The sequence below is a fragment of the Myotis daubentonii genome, chromosome 11 (genome assembly GCF_963259705.1).
Source record: "Myotis daubentonii chromosome 11, mMyoDau2.1, whole genome shotgun sequence".
Taxonomy (NCBI): Eukaryota; Metazoa; Chordata; class Mammalia; order Chiroptera; family Vespertilionidae; genus Myotis; species Myotis daubentonii.
In genome coordinates, this window is record NC_081850.1 from 62,600,981 (window position 1) to 62,623,824 (window position 22,844).

The 22,844-nt window shown below is 38.2% G+C and overlaps 1 protein-coding gene across 2 annotated transcripts in view; it reads right to left on the reverse strand.

Annotated features, from left to right (window-relative positions):
- Positions 1-22,844, reverse strand: part of TMEM245 (transmembrane protein 245) — a 75,568-nt gene that overhangs the window by 26,401 nt on the left and 26,323 nt on the right. The window contains exons 7-14 of one of the 2 annotated variants that reach the window (XM_059657587.1): positions 17,227-17,331; positions 15,230-15,312; positions 12,172-12,262; positions 9,314-9,412; positions 7,934-8,065; positions 6,892-6,927; positions 4,793-4,915; positions 4,518-4,663 (exon numbers count right to left, since the gene is read on the reverse strand). In XM_059657587.1, coding sequence (XP_059513570.1) covers positions 4,518-4,663; positions 4,793-4,915; positions 6,892-6,927; positions 7,934-8,065; positions 9,314-9,412; positions 12,172-12,262; positions 15,230-15,312; positions 17,227-17,331 — 815 coding nt within the window. The remainder of the gene's footprint in view (positions 1-4,517; positions 4,664-4,792; positions 4,916-6,891; positions 6,928-7,933; positions 8,066-9,313; positions 9,413-12,171; positions 12,263-15,229; positions 15,313-17,226; positions 17,332-22,844) is intronic. The other variant, XM_059657586.1, reaches the window with a different exon arrangement.

The window sequence follows — 22,844 nt, forward strand, 5'->3', positions numbered from 1 at the left end:
CGAAAGCACTTAAGATTGCTAAAAATCATCCTGAATTACAACCTTTAATTTATATAACCTGATATAGCTGTGGATAGAAAAATGGCCCAGGCTGTAATAAGCTCTCTAGTCTTATACCATTATTTTCAGACTCACAAAAACCTGTCAGTTTTGAGACCATTAGGATGGTACTAAGGATTGTTAAAAAAATATTTTCTGTATTAAAAATAAGATGATAAAATGAACGGGTTTTGTCCAAGTATACTCTGGAACCAAGACATGGGCTACTATTAGAGTGCATGATTAATGTGTGCAAACTCAAGTTGATGAGGCAAATCTCATTTGTAGAAAGAAACTGATTTCCTCATATCTCTGTAGATGACCCCACTCTTCTAATCTCAAATTCCCTCCTGAGCCAAAGACCTGAATTTTCAGCCATCAGCTTCATGTGTCCACCTGAATAGTCTCAACAGAACCACAAAGTTAACTCATGAACTTCTCCCCGAACCGGCTCCTCCTGGAATACCAGAAGAATAATGGGCTTTCATTATCCTGGAGCAAAACATAGCTCTGCTTATCAATTCTAAGCAACCATGACATTAGAGAATGGAGTTTAAAGCAAAGGGTAACTTGGTTTTCATGAGAGAGAGAAAAAAAAAGGTGACTCAATGACCAACATTCAGAGGACGGTCAGCAAGTGGTTCACTAAGAAAGTAGAACAAGGGAACATTCAAAAACTGAGATTTTTAAGATAAAAAAGCTTTTGTGAGAAAGAGTCAGTGCTAATAAAGATTACTTTAGGAAAATAAACTACCATATTTCTTTAAGTTCTCTATGGACAAGGTAGATATTTTTTGGTAAATCTTGGCTTAAGTCAACTGACTAGAGGATTCTGCCACTCTTTGAGATGGTGGATTCAATAGCTTTATTCAACTGGGAAGATAGAATGTTATTTTCTTCTTTGGTAAAAAAAAAAAAAAAAATTTTTTGGCAGATAGATGGCATTTAGATAAACTAAAGTTAATCTATTGCTGGAGTTTTCATCATTCGGCTACTCAGTAAAGATGATAACCAAGAGTCGCACTGGCTGAGGAGGCTGCTAAGGCCAGGAGGTTCTTCCCAAGGAACAGCTTCACCGCGAAAGCTCCCAAACTTAGAGCCTTTACATGAATCCTTTCCCCACTCCCCGGATACCCAAGGGCACCACAGTAGATAAGAATTGTTTTTGTTTTTGTTTTTACCCAAAATGAAAAAAACCACTTGGATTTCTAATCAAGGATTCAAGATACTGGTGAAGACCTTACTCAGGCCTTGCTAAGTAGGAAAAAGGGAGAAAACCTACCAAAGTTTCCAGAGAGAAGATATTTGAGGAGCACCCATCCTATTTAAATGAGGAGGGTTTTCTGAAGATCCAAGGGGTATCTTCACTAGCTGGTACATGAGTACATTAAAAAAAGAAGCCAAGCTCAGCCACACAGGATTATCAGTCAAATCAAGTTTTCTGGGGAGAACCAAGATGGCGGCATAGGTTAACGCCGGAGTTTGCTGCTTTGAACAACTACTTCAAAAGTGAAACTAAACCACGGAAGGGACATCACCCAGAACCACAGGAACGCTGGCTGAGTGGAAGTCCTACAACTAGGAGGAAAGAGAAACGCACACGGACACTCAGAGGCGCAGTGGTGAAGTCAAATTCTGAGGTGCGGAGTGCGCGGAGCGGGCTGGCGGCGGAGGGCGCGGTTGTTGTTTTCAATCGGGAGGGAGTCGCAGACTCTGAGCACCAGATCCGGGCGAGTCTTTAGGGACCCAGACTCAAACGGGAGAAGCGGGACTGTCTGGCTTCGGTCAGAGCGAGTGCAGCTTTCTCTCCGAGCTTTGCATCGGGTGCTGGGACTCAGAGAGGCAGAGCCCCTGGGGACAGGACTGAGAGCCGCCATAACTGCTCTCTCCGGCCCACCCTGTTGATCCTGTGCGACCCGCCCCGCCCAAGCCCTGCACAGAGGCATTTGCCGGATAGCCTCAGGCAAAGGCTAGATTAGCACCTCCCTAGAGGACAGAAGTTCTCTCACTGCTGACACAGCTGATTCTCATAGCCACTTGGCCTGGAGGTCAAACCCTCCCTGGAATTAGCTACAACAATCAAGATTTATCTATAAGACTGCGAACAAAGACCACTAGGGGGTGCACCAAGGAAGCATAACAAAATGCGGAGACAAAGAAACAGGACAAAATTGTCAATGGAAGATATAGAGTTCAGAACCACACTTTTAAGGTCCCTCAAGAACTGTTTAGAAGATGTCGATAAACTTAATGAGATCTACACGAAAACTAATAAGACCCTCGATCTTATATTAGGGAACCAACGAGAAATTAAGCATACACGGACTGAAATAACGAATATTATACAGACGCCCGACAGCAGACCAGAGGAGCGCAAGAATCAAGTCAATGATTTGAAATGCGAGGAAGCAAAAAACATCCAACCGGAAAAGCAAAATGAAAAAAGAATCCAAAAATGCGAGGATAGTGTAAGGAGCCTCTGGGACAGCTTCAAGCGTACCAACATCAGAATTATAGGGGTGCCAGAAGATGAGAGAGAGCAAGATATTGAAAACCTATTTGAAGAAATAATGACAGAAAACTTCCCCCACCTGGTGAAAGAAATGGACTTACAGGTCCAAGAAGCGCGGAGAACCCCAAACAAAAGGAATCCAAAGAGGACCACACCAAGACACATCATAATTAAAATGCCAAGAGCAAAAGATAAAGAGAGAATCTTAAAAACAGCAAGAGAAAGAAACTCAGTTACCTACAAGGGAATACCCATACGACTGTCAGCTGATTTCTCAACAGAAACTTTGCAGGCCAGAAGGGAGTGGCAAGAAATATTCAAAGTGATGAATACCAAGAACCTACAACCAAGATTACTTTATCCAGCAAAGCTATCATTCAGAATTGAAGGTCAGATAAAGAGCTTCACAGATAAGGAAAAGTTAAAGGAGTTCATCACCACCAAACCAGGATTATATGAAATGCTGAAAGGTATCCTTTAAGAAGAGGAAGAGGAAGAAAAAGGTAAAGATACACATTATGAACAACAAATATGCATCTATCAACAAGTGAATCTAAGAATCAAGTGAATTAATAATCTGATGAACAGAATGAACTGTTGATTATAATAGAATCAGGGACATAGAAAGGGAATGGACTGACTATTCTTGGGGGGGAAAGGGGTGTGGGAGATGTGGGAAGAGACTGGACAAAAATCGTGCACCTATGGATGAGGACAGTGGGTGGGGAGTGAGGGCGGAGGGTGGGGCGGGAACTGGGAGGAGGGGAGTTATGGGGGGGAAAAAAAAGAGGAACAAATGTAATAATCTGAACAATAAAGATTTAATTAAAAAAAAAAAAAAGATTTCTGCAGAAGACTGGTCCCAAGCAATGGTATATTTTACAAGTATGAGAAATGCCAGCCAAAGATTCACTGTTCAAGAGAAGCTTACAACCACCTGGCCAATAACTTATTAGAAAAAGGAGCTCTAAAGGACACCATGAGGAGTTAACATGGGCAGCTAGTCATAGAAAGTAAACATGTCAGGGAAGGCCTGGGGCGGAGTGGGAGTTGGGTGGAAGGGGGCAGAAAGGGAGAAGATGAGAGGCATCTGTAATACTGTCAACAATAAAGATTTTTTTAAAAAAAGTAAAAATGTGATAAAGTGTTAATGATAAATTCAGAGCAATGCGGGACAAGGCCGAGGCTTCAAAAGGCCTCTCCCTACTGGAAATGAGAAAAAAGAAAAGGGGCGGGGGGGGGGGGGGAGGGGGGCAGGTGCCTGTGACCTGGAAAGAGCATGTGAAAAACAAATGCTGAAGAAGCACCTCATTCAGAAACCAAGCCTGCAATACATGGATCCCAGAAAACATGATGGAAGCTTTTGGCCAGAACCTACAATGTACACAGAGACTATGACTTAAAGATAACCCAAAACGCTGCACTGCCAGTGTCCAAACTACCCCCTGCAGAAGGCACGGCCTGGCTGCGGAGGGAGAGGAAGACAACGGGAAGCCTTTGACGCCCTCCCAGAACAGAGCTGGAATTCCTGAGAACAGAAGGAGGGTTCTGAGAGAAAGTGAGGTATATGAGTGAGCAAGTAATGTGATGATTGGCACCTAGAGCAAGAGCCTTCGAAGGAAAAGCCGAGGGGGACAGGCCATGAATCTTTGTAAACCATGGGCTTGAGAGTAGGATATTGGAATTGTTTGGAATTTTTTTCTTATCAACATTTTCACTGCTTATATTATCCTCTCAAAAGGAGATAAATTTTTTTTTTTTTTTTAAACATCAGCAGTTCCCTCACTAGGTTAGCACTGAATGTTATCAGGAAGGCTCAAGACAGAAACTGAACGGGCTTCTCATGAAAAGAAGAATAGCGTGAATCTTTTTTTTTTTTTCAGAGATAATAACTTCCCTTTATTTAATCTCCACATTCATGTCCCCTTGATCTTTTTATATAGAATAGCGTGAATCTTATCCCTACCTGATAGCTTCTTCCACAGACTGGCCAATAATATTAGAAGAAGGGCCTGGCTGAGACAGTGGTGTCAGGCTTATCACCCACTTCACGGGCTTGTAGTACTCATCACTGGAACTTAACAGATAAAACAGTGTGGTCAGGAAAATGATCTGCAAAACAAAGGACAGTATCTCCTAAAAAATCACATTTGGAGACTACAGGAAGGAAACACCAATGGCGCCAAGAATATGCATTACTGTGGACGGAACTGTGATGTGTTCTTATCTATAGGTACATACCAGAGAGAGCACGAAATTGAGAAGGGCCGTGCCGCTGTAGAAGAGGATGGTCAGGAGCGTGGTGACAGTGGTGAAAAGCAGGCTCACGTTTCGGCTCATAACAATCCACAGAGACTCCAAGATCTGCGAGGAGGAAAAGCTGAGTATCAGAACTAATCCTCGGGAAAGAAGTTTCTCCAGGTATCTGTGTGCTTTTAATACAGTACCATAAACTGAAAGGGCAAGAACTGGAAAAAAAAAATCATCTGAAAACATCTGAATATTGATTAGGAAAGAAAATGATTATGCAAATTATGATGAATCTACTCCAAATAATATTAGGCAGCCATTAAAATCACCTCTATTATGACAATTGGAACATATTTTATGATATAATGCTAAGTTTAAAAAGCAGGATAGGAAAATTTTATAGATAGCATGATTATAACTGTGAAAATGGTATGCATAGGAATAATACCGATAGGAGAATATGTCAAAGTGCAACCTTAGCATGTAGGCTCACAAGTGCGGGTCATGAAAATCTAGCGTTTGTTTTATTGGCTTCCTTCCCTCTTTCCACCTTCAACTTAACTTCATGTACAACTACCAGAGCATCTTCACTAAAATCACAGTAAAAGAGATGAACAGACAGGGTCAGGGGCAGAGCTCTGCAGCTGAAAACCGTTCCTCACATAAACGATGACCCTTCTATTAAGAACTACTGAGTTCAGTTGATCCATCACTTGCAACTTTACTAGAACCAGATATTAAAATAAAGTTTACTAATATATGTTAAATATTACTAAAGGGAGATGTATATTACCAATAGCACACCTCTATGTTTTCTATTCCCTATTTCTTCATAAACTTAATTCCTTTAAGATAATGTGTATTCTGTTCTCCCTGAGTAATATAAAACATGGAAGCAAAATGACCAGAAAAACTTAAAATTTTTAAAAAATATCCTTAGTGCCGAAACCGGTTTGGCTCAGTGGATAGAGCGTCGGCCTGTGGACTGAAAGGTCCCAGGTTCGATTCCGGTCAAGGGCATGTACCTGGGTTGCGGGCATATCCCCAGTAGGAGATGTGCAGGAGGCAGCTGATCGATGTTTCTCTCTCATCGATGTTTCTAACTCTCTATCTCTCTCCCTTCCTCTCTGTAAAAAATCAATAAAATATATTTTTTAAAAAAATATCCTTAGTTTTCATCCCATAAACCTGACAACACTGGGAAGAAATGCAGATGAAACCATCTTTATTTTATAGATATGCAAACTGAAGCCCAGAGTTTAAAAAAAACACTTGCCCAAGGGCAGGGAGCTAATATGTGGAACCAGAGCTGAGACCAGAACTCATAACGTCTGATTTTATTTTGGTGCCTACCCTTTCCAAAACAGCAGCTGTTTTTTGTCATATGTTCAAGTTACACCATCTGTGCTATGAAAGGCCTACCCATTCCTTTCCTACCTCAAATGTACCATTTATTAAAGCACATTTTGTTGTCCTCTGCATTTCTTGCAAACCTCGGTTCTGTCTTCATAAGAGAACTTTGGCAGGCTGGTCTCATTTACAAAAACTCCTTACATAAAATCTTGAAAATGTTTCACAATGCCTACAAAAATATGCATGATTGACTGTTTGACCCTGCGGGGTAAAGGAATGAATGAATAATGGCACTGATTCCAGAGACAAACCAACAATGCCCTTACTTGTGATTTTGACAGGCATTCTTTTGGGGGCCTCAGTCATTCTGGAATTTTTTTTTTTTTAAAGTTTTGAATAGTTTCTAGGTTGCACTGATAGGAAATGCCCTGTGGTAATTCTTACAATATTAACTGAATTCATTAATTGTAGACTGATAGTTGCCAAGATCAAATAGTAACCTCTCTGTGTACTCAAGAGGATTGGGAAGGAAGGTTTAGAATATAAGAGCTGTTGGGCAAAGTATGATGGCAGAAATAGATAGATTCAATTTCAAACTGTTATAGCTCTATTAGGTGAATGGGAGGAAGGGAAAGTGTGAGTGCAGGAATGGGGGGAGGAACCAGAGGAGTTGTACGAAAACCCCAAAGGAGGAGTAGAAGAGCACCGAGGGACTCGAAAGGAAGTCACATCTTTACCTTCATCTTCCATATTGGAAAGCCAAAAGATAATATCTAAAAGTGCAAAACCAAGAAAGAGCAGCGTAAACAGGATTTTAGAAATTCAGAGGTAAACACCCAGAAAAAGCTCAACTTGGGGTGGTAAACACAACACACTGTACAATATATAGATGATGTATTATAGAATTATACACCTGAGTCCTATATAATTTTATCAACCAATGTCACCCCAATAAATTCAATAAATATATTTTAAAAATAAAATGATAAAATAAAACAGAATAAAAGACTTGACAACTGCTTCTGGAGAATGAGGCTGAAGTAGAGAAGCACAAAAAAATTGCTGTTTTTTTCCACTTAAAATCTTAAAGCATTTAAAATAAATCTTAAAGCATTTTTGGCTTTTCAACTATACTCATCTATTATTTGGATAAAAATTAAATTGAAAAAATCTAGCATTGCAAATATCAATTTTTGTTCATTTGGTGCAAGTTATTTCACAGTAACATTTTTCTCATCTCTGTGAAAAGCCACAGGCTGACTCCCCAAAAAGTACACTACAGAATGAAGAGCAGTCATTAAAACTTCGCAGCACTGCTAACTGTTCCTTGCCACCTTCTAACCTTTTGTAAAAAAACAAACAAAAAAAAACAAAGGCAGAGGTGGATGGTGCATGGAGGAGAAAAGCATATATCCAGCTGCCAAAAGGGCTTCACCCACCAGAAAGGCAGCTCCCCCTATGGTGGTCCAGCGGGGGCCACTCTGGGCATCCCATGGGGAGGAGGATACCTAGCTCAGAGCCTGAGAGCCACAGCATCATGCATATGCTCCCTGGTTCAGCATCTCTTGGTTACTCTCCAGGCATCAGGATCAGGGCAGCTACACCTGAGGTTTACAGGTTTTGGACATCTTTCTAGAGCATTTAGAATTTTCAAAACATCAAATATTGTGGCATTAAAAACAGGGTAAATAAAGACCTTTAAGTGGGTAAAGAAGACTGAAAATTAGTGTTTCTGTTTTTACTTCTAAGTCCAGTTTAACTATAAATACTATTTCTTACAGAAAGAAATGTCTCGATGTTCTCGTGGACGAAGGACGCGATATCCTGCCAGTCCAGAATGTCTCCCAGCCAGCTGTTCTGACGGTTTATATGCATCTTGTGTCCTTTGTGCCTCCCAGAGTGCGTTACGTTCTATGGAAAAAACAGTTCAGACGTGAAACCTCCATCTTAAGCTCAAGAACAGAAAGTATAAACAACCTCTTCTGTTTTAGGTCCACTTGAGCACTTTAGTAAATACACAAAAGTGAAAACTTTGCCGAAACCGGTTTGGCTCAGTGGATAGAGCATCGGCCTGCGGACTGAAAGGTCCCAGGTTCGATTCCGGTCAAGGGCATGTACCTGGGTTGCAGGCACATCCCCAGTAGGAGATGTGCAGGAGGCGGCTGATCGATGTTTCTCTCTCATCGATGTTTCTAACTCTCTATCTCTCTCCCTTCCTCTCTGTAAAAAATCAATAAAATATATTTTTTTAAAATAAATAAATAAATAAATAAAATTTAAAAAAAATTTTTTAAAAAGTGAAAACTTTGCATTATTTAAGAAATCAATTAAGAATTCCACCTAAAGACATAAAAGACAGTGTTTTTCTGTTAATATGCTAGTTTCTGAGTCTCAGCCTAGCGTGAGTGCTTTTCTCCGTAGTACATTGTGGACACACTTTACTCCTTGTGTATATTCAACTGTACATAAACACAGCATTTACTTTTATTATTTCCCCCTTTTTAATCCCTCTGCCTTTTGTTTTTTTTTTTTGCTCTCTCTCATTTTTGCTTTCTTCCTCCTTTCCTCCTCTCCCTTATTAATCTTCTGTACAAGATAAAGAGGGCAGAGGGAACAGAAAGAATATGAAAAAAAGATCACCTAAACCTAATACAATGTTCTGTATCAATTATCTATCAATAAAGCAGTGGGGGGGGGGGAGAGTAAGAATATGAAAAAGAAACAAGAGGGGAGTCTAACTTGTCTGTCTGGAAGAGAACTGCATTGGCAGGAATGCAGGAATAACTAGGTTTGAAAGAGCTATGAATAAAGAATTTCACCTGTTTATTTTTGTTTTTTTAACACGGCCACGAGGAAAACTAACATTAGGCGGCTTGCATTACATTTCTCCTGCCCAGAGCTAGTTTAGATGATGAGAGGCTGTAGATGATAACGCACAGATGACAGAATACTGATACAGCAGAGGGACTGGTGGACTCTGCCATGGAGACTAACCATCAATCACTTTGACTTTTTGTGGCCTAAGGTTTAAGACCCTGTAGCTTAAAAATGTCAATAAGTGAAATTCCAGTATTACTAAAGTCCTACTTAGTCATTGGGTCTATAAAATAAAAGGACTTTATTAGTTTACCATTGAAATCCTTAGCTAAAATAACTTACCTTTACAAACCAAGAATGATACAGTCTGTCCCAAAGTTCTAGCACCTGCTTTTCAATCACAGCAGTATTGTTCACCTTATCTCCAAGAATTTTATGAAGCTGGAAGAAATACAGATATAATCTGATTTAATATTCCAGGCAATAACCCAGTAAAATGAATACATGCTGGGTCTTTACATTTGTTCCAAATCAAACTGAAATGCTCCAGACTATTTAATTGCCTCTAGCCACACAATGTTCTTTTCATAAACTTTGCTCCTCAATATTCCCAGTAAATTTCCTCCCTCTCATCTTTTGCTTCTTTTTTCTTTCCTCTATCCTTAGGTCTCAAGGAGAGTTACTTCAAACTGTAAAAGAAGGGTACACATAAAGCCATGACTACGGGCATCTCTGATCATATCTGCACAGAGGAAAATCTTTCCATGTGACCCCAGTGCCCACCCATTATATTGAAGTCTCATGTTACATTTATCATATTATTAAGAATTGCCACAGAACTTTAAGTGACATTTTAGAACCCTAGCTATAAACGCAAATATGCCAGTTAGTTTGCTGAGAGATGTCAGGTCTCAGAGTAAGGCATTTCGCCAAACCTGAATAGGATACATTAAATTGATTCTTGGCTGCCAGACAGTTAAAGGGCATCTTAATCTACATGTTATTGCCTCCTACTGGCCAAACACCTGAACAGCCGTAGGCTAATTCCCCCATTCTGACAATGGACTCTGTACCAAACCCTGACCCTTTGAAGTGTATATCTCTGCCTCGCCTCAGGACAAGTTGTGTTAATAAAAAGCATGGGGTCCTAAGACCTTAGACCTAAGATCTTAGATGTTAGCTCCTTTAGCTAAGCTCCTCTGACCCCCAATGCCTTACAAAATTATATCTCGCCTCCGGACTCTTTATTAGTCTCTGAACTCCTATGTAATCTACGCATAGCCTTCTCCAGATTGCTGAACCCTTCTTGATGCTGGGACAAGAACCCCGGCAATACACAATATTTTCCTTATTTCTAATAGTAAGACAAATGTGCAAGAGTCAAAGGAAATGGGCATTTTTAACGGTTCTTGCATTGGTAAATATAAGGATTATACCAATGAACACTTTCCAACATTGTCTAAGTCAGTGGTTCTCAACCTTGGCTACACATTAGAATCACCTGGGAATCTTTTTAAAATCCTGATTTCTGGGCCTCATCCTCCAGAATTTCTGTTTCTTTGTTATGGGGTGGGGCCACAACATTAGTAACAAAGAAACAGAATTTCCAGAGGATGAGGCCCAGAAATCGGGATTTTAAAAAGATTCCCAGGTGATTCTAATGTGCAGCCAAGGTTGAGAACCACTGGTCTAAGTGAACCAATTTTCCCAAAGCCTTATGGATAACTGATTTTTAGATAATTTAAAAGGTGTGAACTGATAACTGATTATTTATATTTTTCTTCTTTAGCAACAAGAATGACCATTTTCCATTTTGGTTTTCAATGTGTATTTCCTTTAGTGTGGCCTATTCATACCTTTTGCCCACTTGATGCTGGCCTTATAGATGCTTAAACCAGCTCTTAGACATATTTGATGCAAATACATCTGCCCAATGTTGTTCTTTATATTTAATTGATTTATTCAAACACAACTCTGTGAATATCAAAGCCTTCATCTGTTCATCACATTGTACAATTTACAAATGGCTTTCACCTACGTTATGTGATCTTTACAACAACTCCATGAGTTAGACAGAAAATAGTTTTGGCATCACCTTTATTCATTTGAGAAAACAGATTTAAAAAGGATCTATGACAGGCTCAGAGTTACACAGACAAGTGGCAGATTCAGGATGAAAAGTTCTCTCATAGTCTTTCAACTCAAGCCTATATAACCTACGAACAAAGAACACCTACTAGAGCAAATTACCCGAAATAATTAAAAACCACAATTACCCTAGGCTAACTTCCTTTCATTTCTTTAAATGTGTCTTTTGCATAGTATGACTGTCAAGGACTCACAGACTTCCTATTCCCAATTCTTTCTGTCACTTTCCTATCAGCCCGTGAAGTCTCCCTGGAACCAGAAGAGTTCTACAATTTAGGTTACTGACAGCCCCTTTTCTAGATTGTCGGCACAGTGGCCTTTACTGCAATAAAGAACCATTTCTAACTGGCATCCCCTTCAGCAGGCTCACTCCAAGCACGACAGGGAATAACTAAAATACCACAACTATAACAGTAAAGGAGAGTTCAGCACAATTTTATAGCATGTTATAAAACTGGGAAGACGGGGCCAAAGCTCGCGGAGTCTACTAACAGGATCACGGAAGCACACATACTGTGGGTGGGTTGTGACATGCTCTTTGCCCAAGAAGAACAGTAAAGCATTAAGGGCAGTCACAATGCCATTTGAGAACTGACTGACTTAAGGAGAACAGCCTCACCTATGAAATGGGGATGACAAGTCAGTACTCATCTTGTGTGAAGCCTTAGCTGGCCAAGTCTTCCCTGAAACATTTTCTTCTCTAGGCCCTTGTGACACAGATGGGTTTCCTCCTACCTCACAGGCTACTCCTTCTGTCTTCTTTGCCCCTGAGAACCTTATTTGACTACCAAGCTTAGTGACATTCCTTCCTAGTGCACAAATAATGAGTCAGATCCACCTCGAACAAGAAGCAATGGCCAACTTCTGAGCTTGTTGAGGCTACTAGCACTATTCAGTATGATCATGCAGAAGGCTAATTTCACTGTATGTTGCTTGTCGACTTGTAGATATAAACCTGTTTGCAAACGGAAATTATGCTTTATCGAAGCAAGAAATCACTGCCAATGAAAAACTTGCAAAGAGAAATCCACAAAGAGAGGCTCTTCCCTTACCTTGTGGGTTATCCATTCTCGTCCATACTGATACACATTGTTAGCTGCAGAATTGAGGGCTCTTTGGACTACCTGAGCCTCAGGAAGCCAACTAATTTAAATAAAGAAAGAAAATGAACAATTAGCACACTTTCAGTGTACTGAACTTGATGTACTTGAACAATCAGGAACTTACAAACTCGTGAACAGCCATTAACACAGAAATACAAATGAATCACACACAGGAATCCTTGACGTACAGGCCTAATTGGCCTAATTTTAATATTCGGGATTTATTGTCAAGCCTTCCTTATCTTTTGTATCCACTTCCCCCACAACCTCTCTCTCATTCTGCTCTGCCGGGTTTCTCTGTCCCTCCATTCCTGGGGCACCTGCCTTATTCACACAGCACCAGAGGAAGTAGTTCTGGGACAATGATGGTCAGCATCAGGAATGCACAATGGTGGTTTTCAAACTGTGGTCCACAGACCTGCAGCATCACAACTGCTTAGAAACCCGGCCTAAACTCAGACCCACTGAAAAAGAAACTCTGGGGCTAGAGCCCAGCAATCTGTATCTAAACAATTCTCTTAACTGCTCCTCACAATGTTATGTACTAGAGATGCTGACATCCACAAATTGGTTTGAATCTTTAATATTAACGAGTTCATCATACACTCCACAGAAACAAAATATTTGTGAAGCTTTTTGCAAATTCTCAGTCAGTTCAAGTACTTCTCAGCAAGTAAAACTTTAGAGATACTTATAAATGTAATAATCTTACAGTATAAGGATCTGAGCAGGAAATTTGAATCTCTAAAGAGATGTGATTTGGGAGAAATTAATTTAAGTAGCGTTTAAATTACTTTAAGATTTACAGACTTAAAGTGTTTTGAAGGGTCTGTTGAACACTTTAAATTATATGGTACTACATTTTTATGGGAAAACTAGAGGCCAGATGCACGAAGTTCATGCAAGAGTAGGCCTTCCTTCCCCTGGCTGCCGGCACTGGCTTCCCTCTGGTACCCGAGAACCAGGCTTCCCTCGAAGCCCTGGCTTCGTCCGGAAGGTCGTCCTAAGGACGTCCAATCCAATTAACACAGCGGTTCTCAACCTGTGGGTTGCCAACCTGTGGGTCTCGACCCCTTTGGGGGTCGAACGACCCTTTCACAGGGGTCGCCTAAGACCATCGGAAAACACATATATAATTAAATATTGTTTTTGTGATTAATCACTATGCTTTAATAATGTTCAATTTGTAACAATGAAAATACATCCTGCATATCAGATATTTACATTATGATTCATAACAGTAGCAAAATTACAGTTATGAAGTAGCAACGAAAATAATTTTATGGTTGGGGGTCACCACAACATGAGGAACTGTATTAAAGGGTCGCGGCATTAGGAAGGTTGAGAACCACTGAATTAGCATATTATGCTTTTATTATTATAGATTATATCCTGTAGAGATACTTGAAAGTGTGAGGATCTGTAGAGGCATCCAGATAGGTCCTTAATAACTAACAAACATCTATTAGGCCTGATAACAAGTCTTGCTAGTTTCAGTGGAAACACTTGACCAATGTACTCACACAGGTATCACAGCAACAGATAAGTGGAGCTATCCTGAGGCCAAGTCAAAGACGCGCGCGCGTGTGTGTGTGTGTGTGTGTGTGTGTGTGTGTGCAGTATCAACACTATATGGGCCACAAACACCTGAGCAATCTTGGGACCAACTGATCGTACACCAACCACAGCAGTGGTTCTCAACCTTCTAACCTTCTGGCCCTTTAAATACAGTTCCTCATGTTGTGATCCAACCATAAAATTATTTTCGTTGCTGCTTCATAACTGTAATGTTGCTACTGTTATGAATCGTAATGTAAATATCTGATATGCAGGATGGTCTTAGGTGACCCCTGTGAAAGGGTCGTTCGACTGCCAAAGGGGTCACGACCCACAGGTTGAGAACCGCTAAACCACAGCCTCTATGTTGAGCTCCTTCATTAGGATAGTCACTACCTCAGTCAATCACTAATTCTACTCTGAGTGGAAACCAACTTCTTACATTTTGGACTGGCCTGCCCTCACCTTTCTGGGTAAAAGTTAATCTATTTCACAATATGAACTTTCAAGAGAACAGCCCCAACAATTATACAGAAGGGAACTTTCTAACATACCATGTGGCCCCTCAAGTTTTGATATACTTTCTAGTCAGTAGAAAGTAGAAAGTGGGTTCCAGACTAATAGAATTGTCCAAGACAAGAATTAAGATGTGATCTGACTGCATTTTCTTTGAAGCTCTGCTAGGGTGACCCTACCCTAAGTCTTCTAATTTATCCACCAGCTCACCAAGCACATCCACAGGAAGTCAGGGCACCTACACAGGACTTATAAAATGTGCTCCATATTGGAAGAAAGTATATCGAATGGATTCTTAACTGTATCTCCTCTAGGAACATCCACAGAATTTCTCACAAGATCAATCGCCTTCATCAGGGACAGGAATCTACTGAATACTGAGATGTGCAAGAAGCCATTACTATTAATGTGTATTCGTCCTCACTAATTAGCTGCAAAAGAATCAGACCTTTCATGAAACAGCTTTTTAAAACTCTCCTACATGGAATGGTACTTGATCAGAAACACTGGATGTGAGGGCTAACTCTGCTGGTAGATTATAATTTCAAGTTCCTTAACCTTCAATCCTACTTCCTCATCTGTAAAATGGATATAATCTCTTCAACCTACTGCACAGTCACTGGGAGGAAGACAGGTCCCAAAGCAGGTGAAAGGACTTTGTAAATTATAAACATGCTATGAAGTGTAACTCTCAATTCAGATATAAGGTATCATTTACTATAAATTGTTTCCAAAATCTTAAGCACTTCTCCACCAACCCCTCTCCCAGATTACAGGCAATTCTTTTGCAAAAATGACAGCGTTCATCAAAGCTTTAGCAAACCCTATCTTTTCTCCTCCAAGGCAATGCATCAATGAAGACTATTTCATGCAAACAGATACTGAACCGAGGTCATCCAACTCTATTTTTGTCGTTGTAAAACAATATTCTTACTTTGCCCACTCAGGGTGATTTGCTAGAGTTTCATTAATCAAACTACTTGTGACTTCAATCATGTGCACACTTTCTTGATGTACCTGCATCACAAATGAGATAAAAAGAATCTCAATAAAAAATAAACCCAACTAAACATTTATTCTTCTACATTTATTTTTCTAATTTTCTATCTATTTATTCTCCCAATTATTATTGGAGCAATATTTTAGAGTCAGATAATTATACATCTTAGTTGCAGTTAATTTAGAAATATGCATTGAACAGCTGCTACATAATATTCTATCACACACACTATGGAAAATAAAATGTACATAATAGGTCCCTGACTTCAAGAAGCTCAACAATTTACTTAAGCAAAAAATATGTAAATAGATACATACAAATACACATATACACAATAATATATAAATATAGTTCACGTGTGTATAGTGTAAGTATATGTGTAATACATATAATGCATATGTGTCTGTATGTACATATATATCTATGCAGTATCAACACTACAAGAGATTAAAGAATTATAATACAATGCAAGATACACAGGAAAATATAAGCAATTGAGTAAGGTTTCTGAGTAATAAACAAAACAAAACAACCGAAACTACTCCAAATTTACCTTGCCCAATAATCAGCAAAATGAGAGATTAAAAAAAGGAACAAGCCAATGTCAGGAAACAGGCTCTATATGATTTCACTTTGTTTAAATTAGCATGCTGAGCATATGATTTATCCTAGTGAGTATTCCATATTTACTTGAAAAGAACACGATTCTTCTACTGTCAGGTCTTACTGACTGTTTTTCAAGGCTTGTTTATTCTTACTAATTTTCTACCTATTTATTCTCCCAATTGTTGCAAGAGGAGTATTAGTCAATTCCTACCTATAATCTTTGATTTGTCTATTTCTCCTTCCAATTCTGAATATTTTGCTTCATGTATTTTAGAGCTATCGTTAGAATATACACATTCATAATTGTTGTATCTTACTGCAGTACTGTTTTATCATTATTTGTGTGTAGTGAGATTTCTTGTTTTAATTGCTTGATATTAATATAACCACACCAGATTTATTATGTTTATAGTTCTCATGGTGTATCTTTTTAAAAATCCCTTTACTATCAAACCTTTTAATGCCTTTGAATTTAAAATGTATCTCTTTATAGATACCACTTAGTTGGGACAATGATATTCGTTGATGAGATGAAAGAGGAGTGTTAAGAACTGAATGCCTGCATTCCCCCAAATTCATTTGCTGAAATCCTAACCTCCATTGTGATGGTTAAGAGGTGGGGCCACTGGGAAGTAATTAGATCATGAGGGTGGACCCTTCATGAATGGGTTAGTGCCCTTATACTGTACAGGAGACAGATGACAGTTCTCTCTGCCATATAACGATACAAAGAAAAGAACAGCCATCTGCAAACCAGGAAGAAGGCCTTCACCAAGAACTCAACCACGTTGGCACCTGATCTGGGCTTCTGCCTCTACAACTGTAAGAAATCCTTGTTGTTCGAGCCACTTAGTCTATGGCATTCCGTTATAGAGTCTGAACAAAGAAGGGGAGAGGAAATGTAAACTGGAAGGACCTGCAGAGTGAGAAATAAAGACCTATAGTATATCAGCAGACAGACCAATGAGGCAAGAAGGAAGGAGCTAGTCAAAAAATTCTGATCTAGTGAACAAGGTACTAACTAGATTAGGAGTCATGAGACTATAGTTTTCCTATTGACAGAAGAAGCCACTTGTCCTTCTGTATCTCAATTTTTGTATCTGTATTTACATCTGAGGATTTGATGATAATAAAATAATAATGCATGTAAAAATATACTAGGTAAAAAAATTCATGGCAAAACCAGTAATACAAATTATGTTATAGCAGTTATACATATTTACAAGCAAAATGACATTTTCCATACTGTCTATCAGCTTCTTATCCATACTACACTTCTAACAATTAAGAGTTTACTAGTGGTAATAGTAATTATTGTACTCTACCTTTGCAGTCAGGAGTAGGGCTAAAAGAAGGGTTCCTATTACTAACAAAAATATGATGAAAATGCTAATTATTTTGTCTAACATCTTCTCCAACCAGATGATAATCTGCACAGAAATAAAAGAGAGGATTACTTAGCTGTAAAGTACAACTTAATAAAAACACATATGTATTCAAATATAATGAAGACAAAATAGTATATTCAACACTGCAAAGCAAACTATGGAATAATAACTAAAGCAGTGAAAACTGTAAGCAACTTTATAAAATTAGGTATTAATTATTGCTGTTACTAGTATATAAAGAGCTTTTTATTGTCACATCTAAGAAAAAGCAGTCAAAGTGAACATAATCATTATGACTGAACTGTCATATTATGGTAATTTACATTTCAAATTATAATTTACTAGAGGCCTGGTGCATGAATTTGTGCACAGGTGGGGTCTGGCCAGCCTGCCCTGATCAGGGCCTATTGGGCTGGGCCGGCTGGAGGAAGGGGCCGTGGGCGGTTGGCCAACCCTCGCTGCCTCCTGATCGAACTCCCGGTTAAACTCCTGGTTGAGGGGACAATTTGCATATTAGCCTTTTATTATATAGGACAACCTGGTATATATTTTTAAACAAAATAATGATAATCAATTAGCTGACCTCAAATCTTTTGAAATTTTACTGTCAATTAGCAAATATAGATGACTTTAGAAAAAGTGTGACTTTTATAAAAATAGGTCCTAAATTATATATAGATAAAATAGAAGCAAATTAAAATAGGAATTACTTTCAATACATGTTTTCCTTTTGATATCAGTAGGATTACAAAACCAATAATAAAAGCCCAATGTTGCGGTAATGATAAATACCCATCTCAGAATAATAGTTACTCTGGGTGGGGAAAGGATCAGGGAGGATACAAAATGGGCTTCAATTATATAAGTAATGTTTTATAAAGTTGGAGGGTAGTCTCATGGGTATTCTTCACATCTTTTACTATTTAAAATAATTCATAATAAAATACTCATAAAAATCTGGTATTCTGCTGGAAATTTCTGTACTTTTTTTATAATACAAGCTTTGTAACAAGTTATAACTGACTGCAAATAAAAAATAATCATTAATGTAGTGGTTATTCCTAAATCAATAATTAAAATTATGCTCTCCCTCAATGCTATTTGACATTCTATTTTGAGTTTAACTTTTCTCATTTTCCACAATCACAAATAATCCCACATATAAAAATTTTTATTTTCAGAATATATCATTCCGATAAATGTGTAGAATTCTTGCCATGCAAAGCTAGTATTTAACATTTCAAAAATACAACCAGTTAGGCTGGTGACTGCTGAAACACCACATTGCAACCCTCAACTCTTACATGAACTACAATGTTGTGATTAAGTTATTCTTCACTTAAATCTGAAATATGCTCTCCAAACAGTGAGTTAAACATCCAAAAGCAAAGAATGGTTATTAAAAACAACACAAAATAACATGATTCTAAAAAATTAATTTCCATTCAAGGCTCACAAGCTTGCATTCCCTTTATCTTTCATGAAGAATCCTGTCACGAAGAGATCAATGCTACAGTAAACTCAAAGATAAAAAGTTCATCTTCTACCTTGACTGTTACAGCTTCAAACAGAAGAGTTAATTTTCAGTGCATGCCACCAAAGCATGGAAGACAATGCAGAGATTAAAAAAAAAAAATAGTAACAGGTTTCTAAGATATGGAAGGTCAATGTCATATTTTGAATGTAAGTTCTAAAATCAATGAAACTGAAGAGTTTCACAATCAGAAACCAACTCTACACATAGTTCTTGAGACAACTTTCCTGAATAAAGGGCTAGTGCTGTATTACTCCTCTTTGTTCCCCAAAACCTAACAGTGCTCAGTTAATATATACCTAAATAGGCAAGCATAAATAATTTCAGAAATAAGACCAGATTTGTATTCACAAATTATAATTTCTGAAAATAACTTGAGAGCCTCAATGTTTTTTTTAGAAAAGTCATATCCTAAAATGTATTTTTAAACATAAATGATGTTCTGTTTACAAAGTATAAATATCTAAATTTAGCCCTAGTTGGTTTGGCTCAATGGATAGAGCATCAGCCTGTGTACTGGAGGGTCCCAGGTTCGATTCGGTCAAGGGCACATGCCCAGGTTGCAGGCTCGACCCCCAGTAGGGGGTGTGCAGGAAGCAGCCCATCAATGATTCTCTCTCATCACTGATGTTTCTCTCTCTCTCCCTCTCTCTTGCTCTCTGAAATCAATAAAAATATATTAAAATAAATAAATACATAAATAAATAAATGAATTTATGTCTGGGTATTTTTAACATATAAACCATGGAATATTCACAAACACATTATGTACATCAACATTACAAAATTAAATGTTATATTTTTCAACCAGGGTAGAATTTTCCTATCACAAGCTGTATAACTAAGGGTGGGGAAAAATCCATACTAAGAGTTACCTAAATAAAAAGTTATATCCAAGGAATAACAGTAAGGGTTATCTGTTTCATTCAAAATTTAAAATAAAACCATTTAGGTACCTCCATTCAAAAGCTAAAGAAAGTTGGAGGAGCTTCTATTCACATTATGGGTGGTTAAGATTAGATTTTAAAACAAAACAAAACAAAACATAGGACAAAAAGAGACAGCAAAAGAGAGAGAGAAGCCCTGGCCAGGTGGCTCAGTTGGTTGGAGTGTTATCCAATACACCACAAGATTTCGGGTTTGATTCCAGTCAGGGCGCATACAAGAGGCAACAATTGATGTTTCTCTCTCTCTCTCTCTCTCTCTCTCTCTCTCTCAAATCAATTAAAGAAACATATCCTCGGGATAGGCTTAGAAAAATAAATAAGAATAAAGAAAGAAAGAAAAGTCAAGAAAAAGAAGAAACAAATGTGGAGAGGGGGTTGGTACATAGAACAGAGGCCCAAAAGAGAAAAAAACAAAACGGATACAAAACTTATATGGAGGAAAAGAGTTCCCTGAAAGAGTGAATGAATGGAGCAAGACTCACAAGGAAACAGAAACTCAGACACAGGAAGAGAAACACGCAGAGGAAGCCATGGAGAAGGGGCAGGTGGAGGAGAAGCCTGAAGGAATGCCGGAGGTGCTGTCCATGAGGCCGACCTGCCCTTGCTCTACGTTGGGCAAAGGAAACCACACCCTGTCACCACTGCCTTGCCCACGGAAATCACAGTCCCTAGAACTTTCCCCAGTCTTCTAGGCTTTGAGAAATCATTTTAGTGGTTAAACTTTATTTTCTAAAAGGGGAAGAGAAAAAAACTTTAAGTGACATTCTGGGTGTTTCAAGTGTAGAAATTTAGAGATGTTGGTGAATTTATAGTTACATCAAAGACACTCAAATTTCTAAACTCACTGGCCTTATTTATTCAAGCTATTAAAAAGTGTCCTGCCACTACTTACGTTTCTATTCTATCATGAATGTAGGTTTTTATGATGCTTTCTTTTTTTAACTAAATTAAGCCTTGAGAAATCGGTTGCAATTTTAGTTAACCGTAAGATTTGTCCTCTTTCACTCTCACTTCTCATTTTCCTAATTCACTCCACTTGAGCTCGGAATACTAAATACCCAATGCTGCAATTTCTGACCTTGGATGTAATGTAATGAAATGATCTTCAACTTATTTGAGTGCTTTCCTGGAGCACACACTCTCAGAACTGCAAGCAGTTACTCCAGCTCCACACCAATGCTTTATCTATGCTACATGGCATCAGCAAGGAAAAGACAAAAGCTACTTAATCTCTTAGGAATCTTTTAAAACTCACTCATCAGCTGGAATTTGGCTCATGAATTAAGTAATCTAACTTTAACTTTAAATCAAACCTAATGACTTTAGGTCTCCTTTCGTCTTTTGAGGAAAATTTCATTTCAATATATAGGTTGTCCCCAACAAATGTATACACACACTTTGAATAATTATAAAGGCAATGTCTAGTTAAATACATTTCATTTTCAAAGTTGAGCCATCAGATGTTAAAGTATATACACATTTGGGGGGCCACCCTGTACATATACAAATTAGGAAAATACATTGAAACCACTGCTTTGATCAAAATAAGAAAATGTGACATATGTCTGAAGCACTATCATCTGCCAAGGATTACACTCATTTACTTACACTAGTTTTGTAGGAAACAGGTATATGCATCCATACGTGTGTGTGTGTGTTTATTTGTGTAGATGTACGTGCAGTTGTGGTGTGTATCTATTTATACTCCACACAATGTTTATTCTCAATCCAAAGTTTAGGTCAAAAGTCTCCCCTTTCCCGTTTCAACAAATTGAAACCCTAATCTCTACATATAAAAGTGTCATTCGGACCTATTTCGAAGTACCACATCTTTCTTAAAGACTGTAACAATATTTCCACTAAAAACTTTTAGTCTTATTGTGTTTAACATAATACATGTAAATGATGTCACCTTTTGCTATCTGTCCTAACTATTGAATGAAATTACATCTAGAACTACTTATGCGACTTTGTTAGAGGCATAGCTCTCCAAATATATCTGGAGTTCTTAAAGTTATTGAAGGCTTTAAAAAACGTAACTTTAGAATCCCAAGCCAGTCATGGAAACCATTTCCCACAGACACAAACTATATCTTGGGAAACATGAAATCGGACTTCACAGAACATGACTACCATCTTTTTTAAGTTAAATATAAAATTTTGGAATACTAGTCAAAACCTAAAATTACCGATCTAGGGAATTACACAAATACTTCACAGATTTATCTTCTGAAATCTTCCTGTGTCACTTATTGAAAAATTAGCAACAAAGAATTCTCTTTCCTTTTTAGTAACTTATTGCCTATGTGCCCTCACACATCAAAGGAGACTAGAGTATCAGGCTAAGCCACATTATAGGGCTGAAAAAGGAATGGAAATCACAGTGGACCAAAGGACTACAAGACAGAACTTTTTACACACACTTGAGCAAGGAGACACTACCAATATCCTCAATAAAATAGCTTTGGGTTTTTAGCAAATTGTACTGGGACAGTCTCAATGCTTCATGACCTTCCATAGCTTATCATTAGAACTTTAATAACAAAAACTTAGTTTGACATACGGACAGAAAAAGTGAGAACAGAGATACAGAGAGAAGTTACAGAACTGAACAGCAAAAACCAACATCCGTGTGTTCATTTACCTTCTTATTTAGCCAGTGCCAGAGCTTGGGGATGGGGAGGAAGGTGAGAAAGAGAAGAGAAGAACAGTGGAATATCATTAGAGAATGCAATAACAGTATGAGAAGAAAAGAAAGTCACTGAGAGCATGGGGAGGAAATTATCCCAAACAAAAGAAAAACTAGAAAGAAAAAAAAAAACTGCATTGCATTACAAAGATATAAATCGAGTGAATGTAGTATTCCTTTAAGATATACAATGATTATAGTGATGATGATAAGCACAAGCTTTGCTGGCAACTCAACAATTAAAAATACATAAAATAAGCTGAAAGCTTGTAGCCCTAAATAGCCATACCAAATTCCAAAGATGAGAGTAATAATTAAGATCCTTTCACATATCACGCCCCAAAAGGATTTTTAGTCCCTGTATAAACCAATTTATGTTCCCATA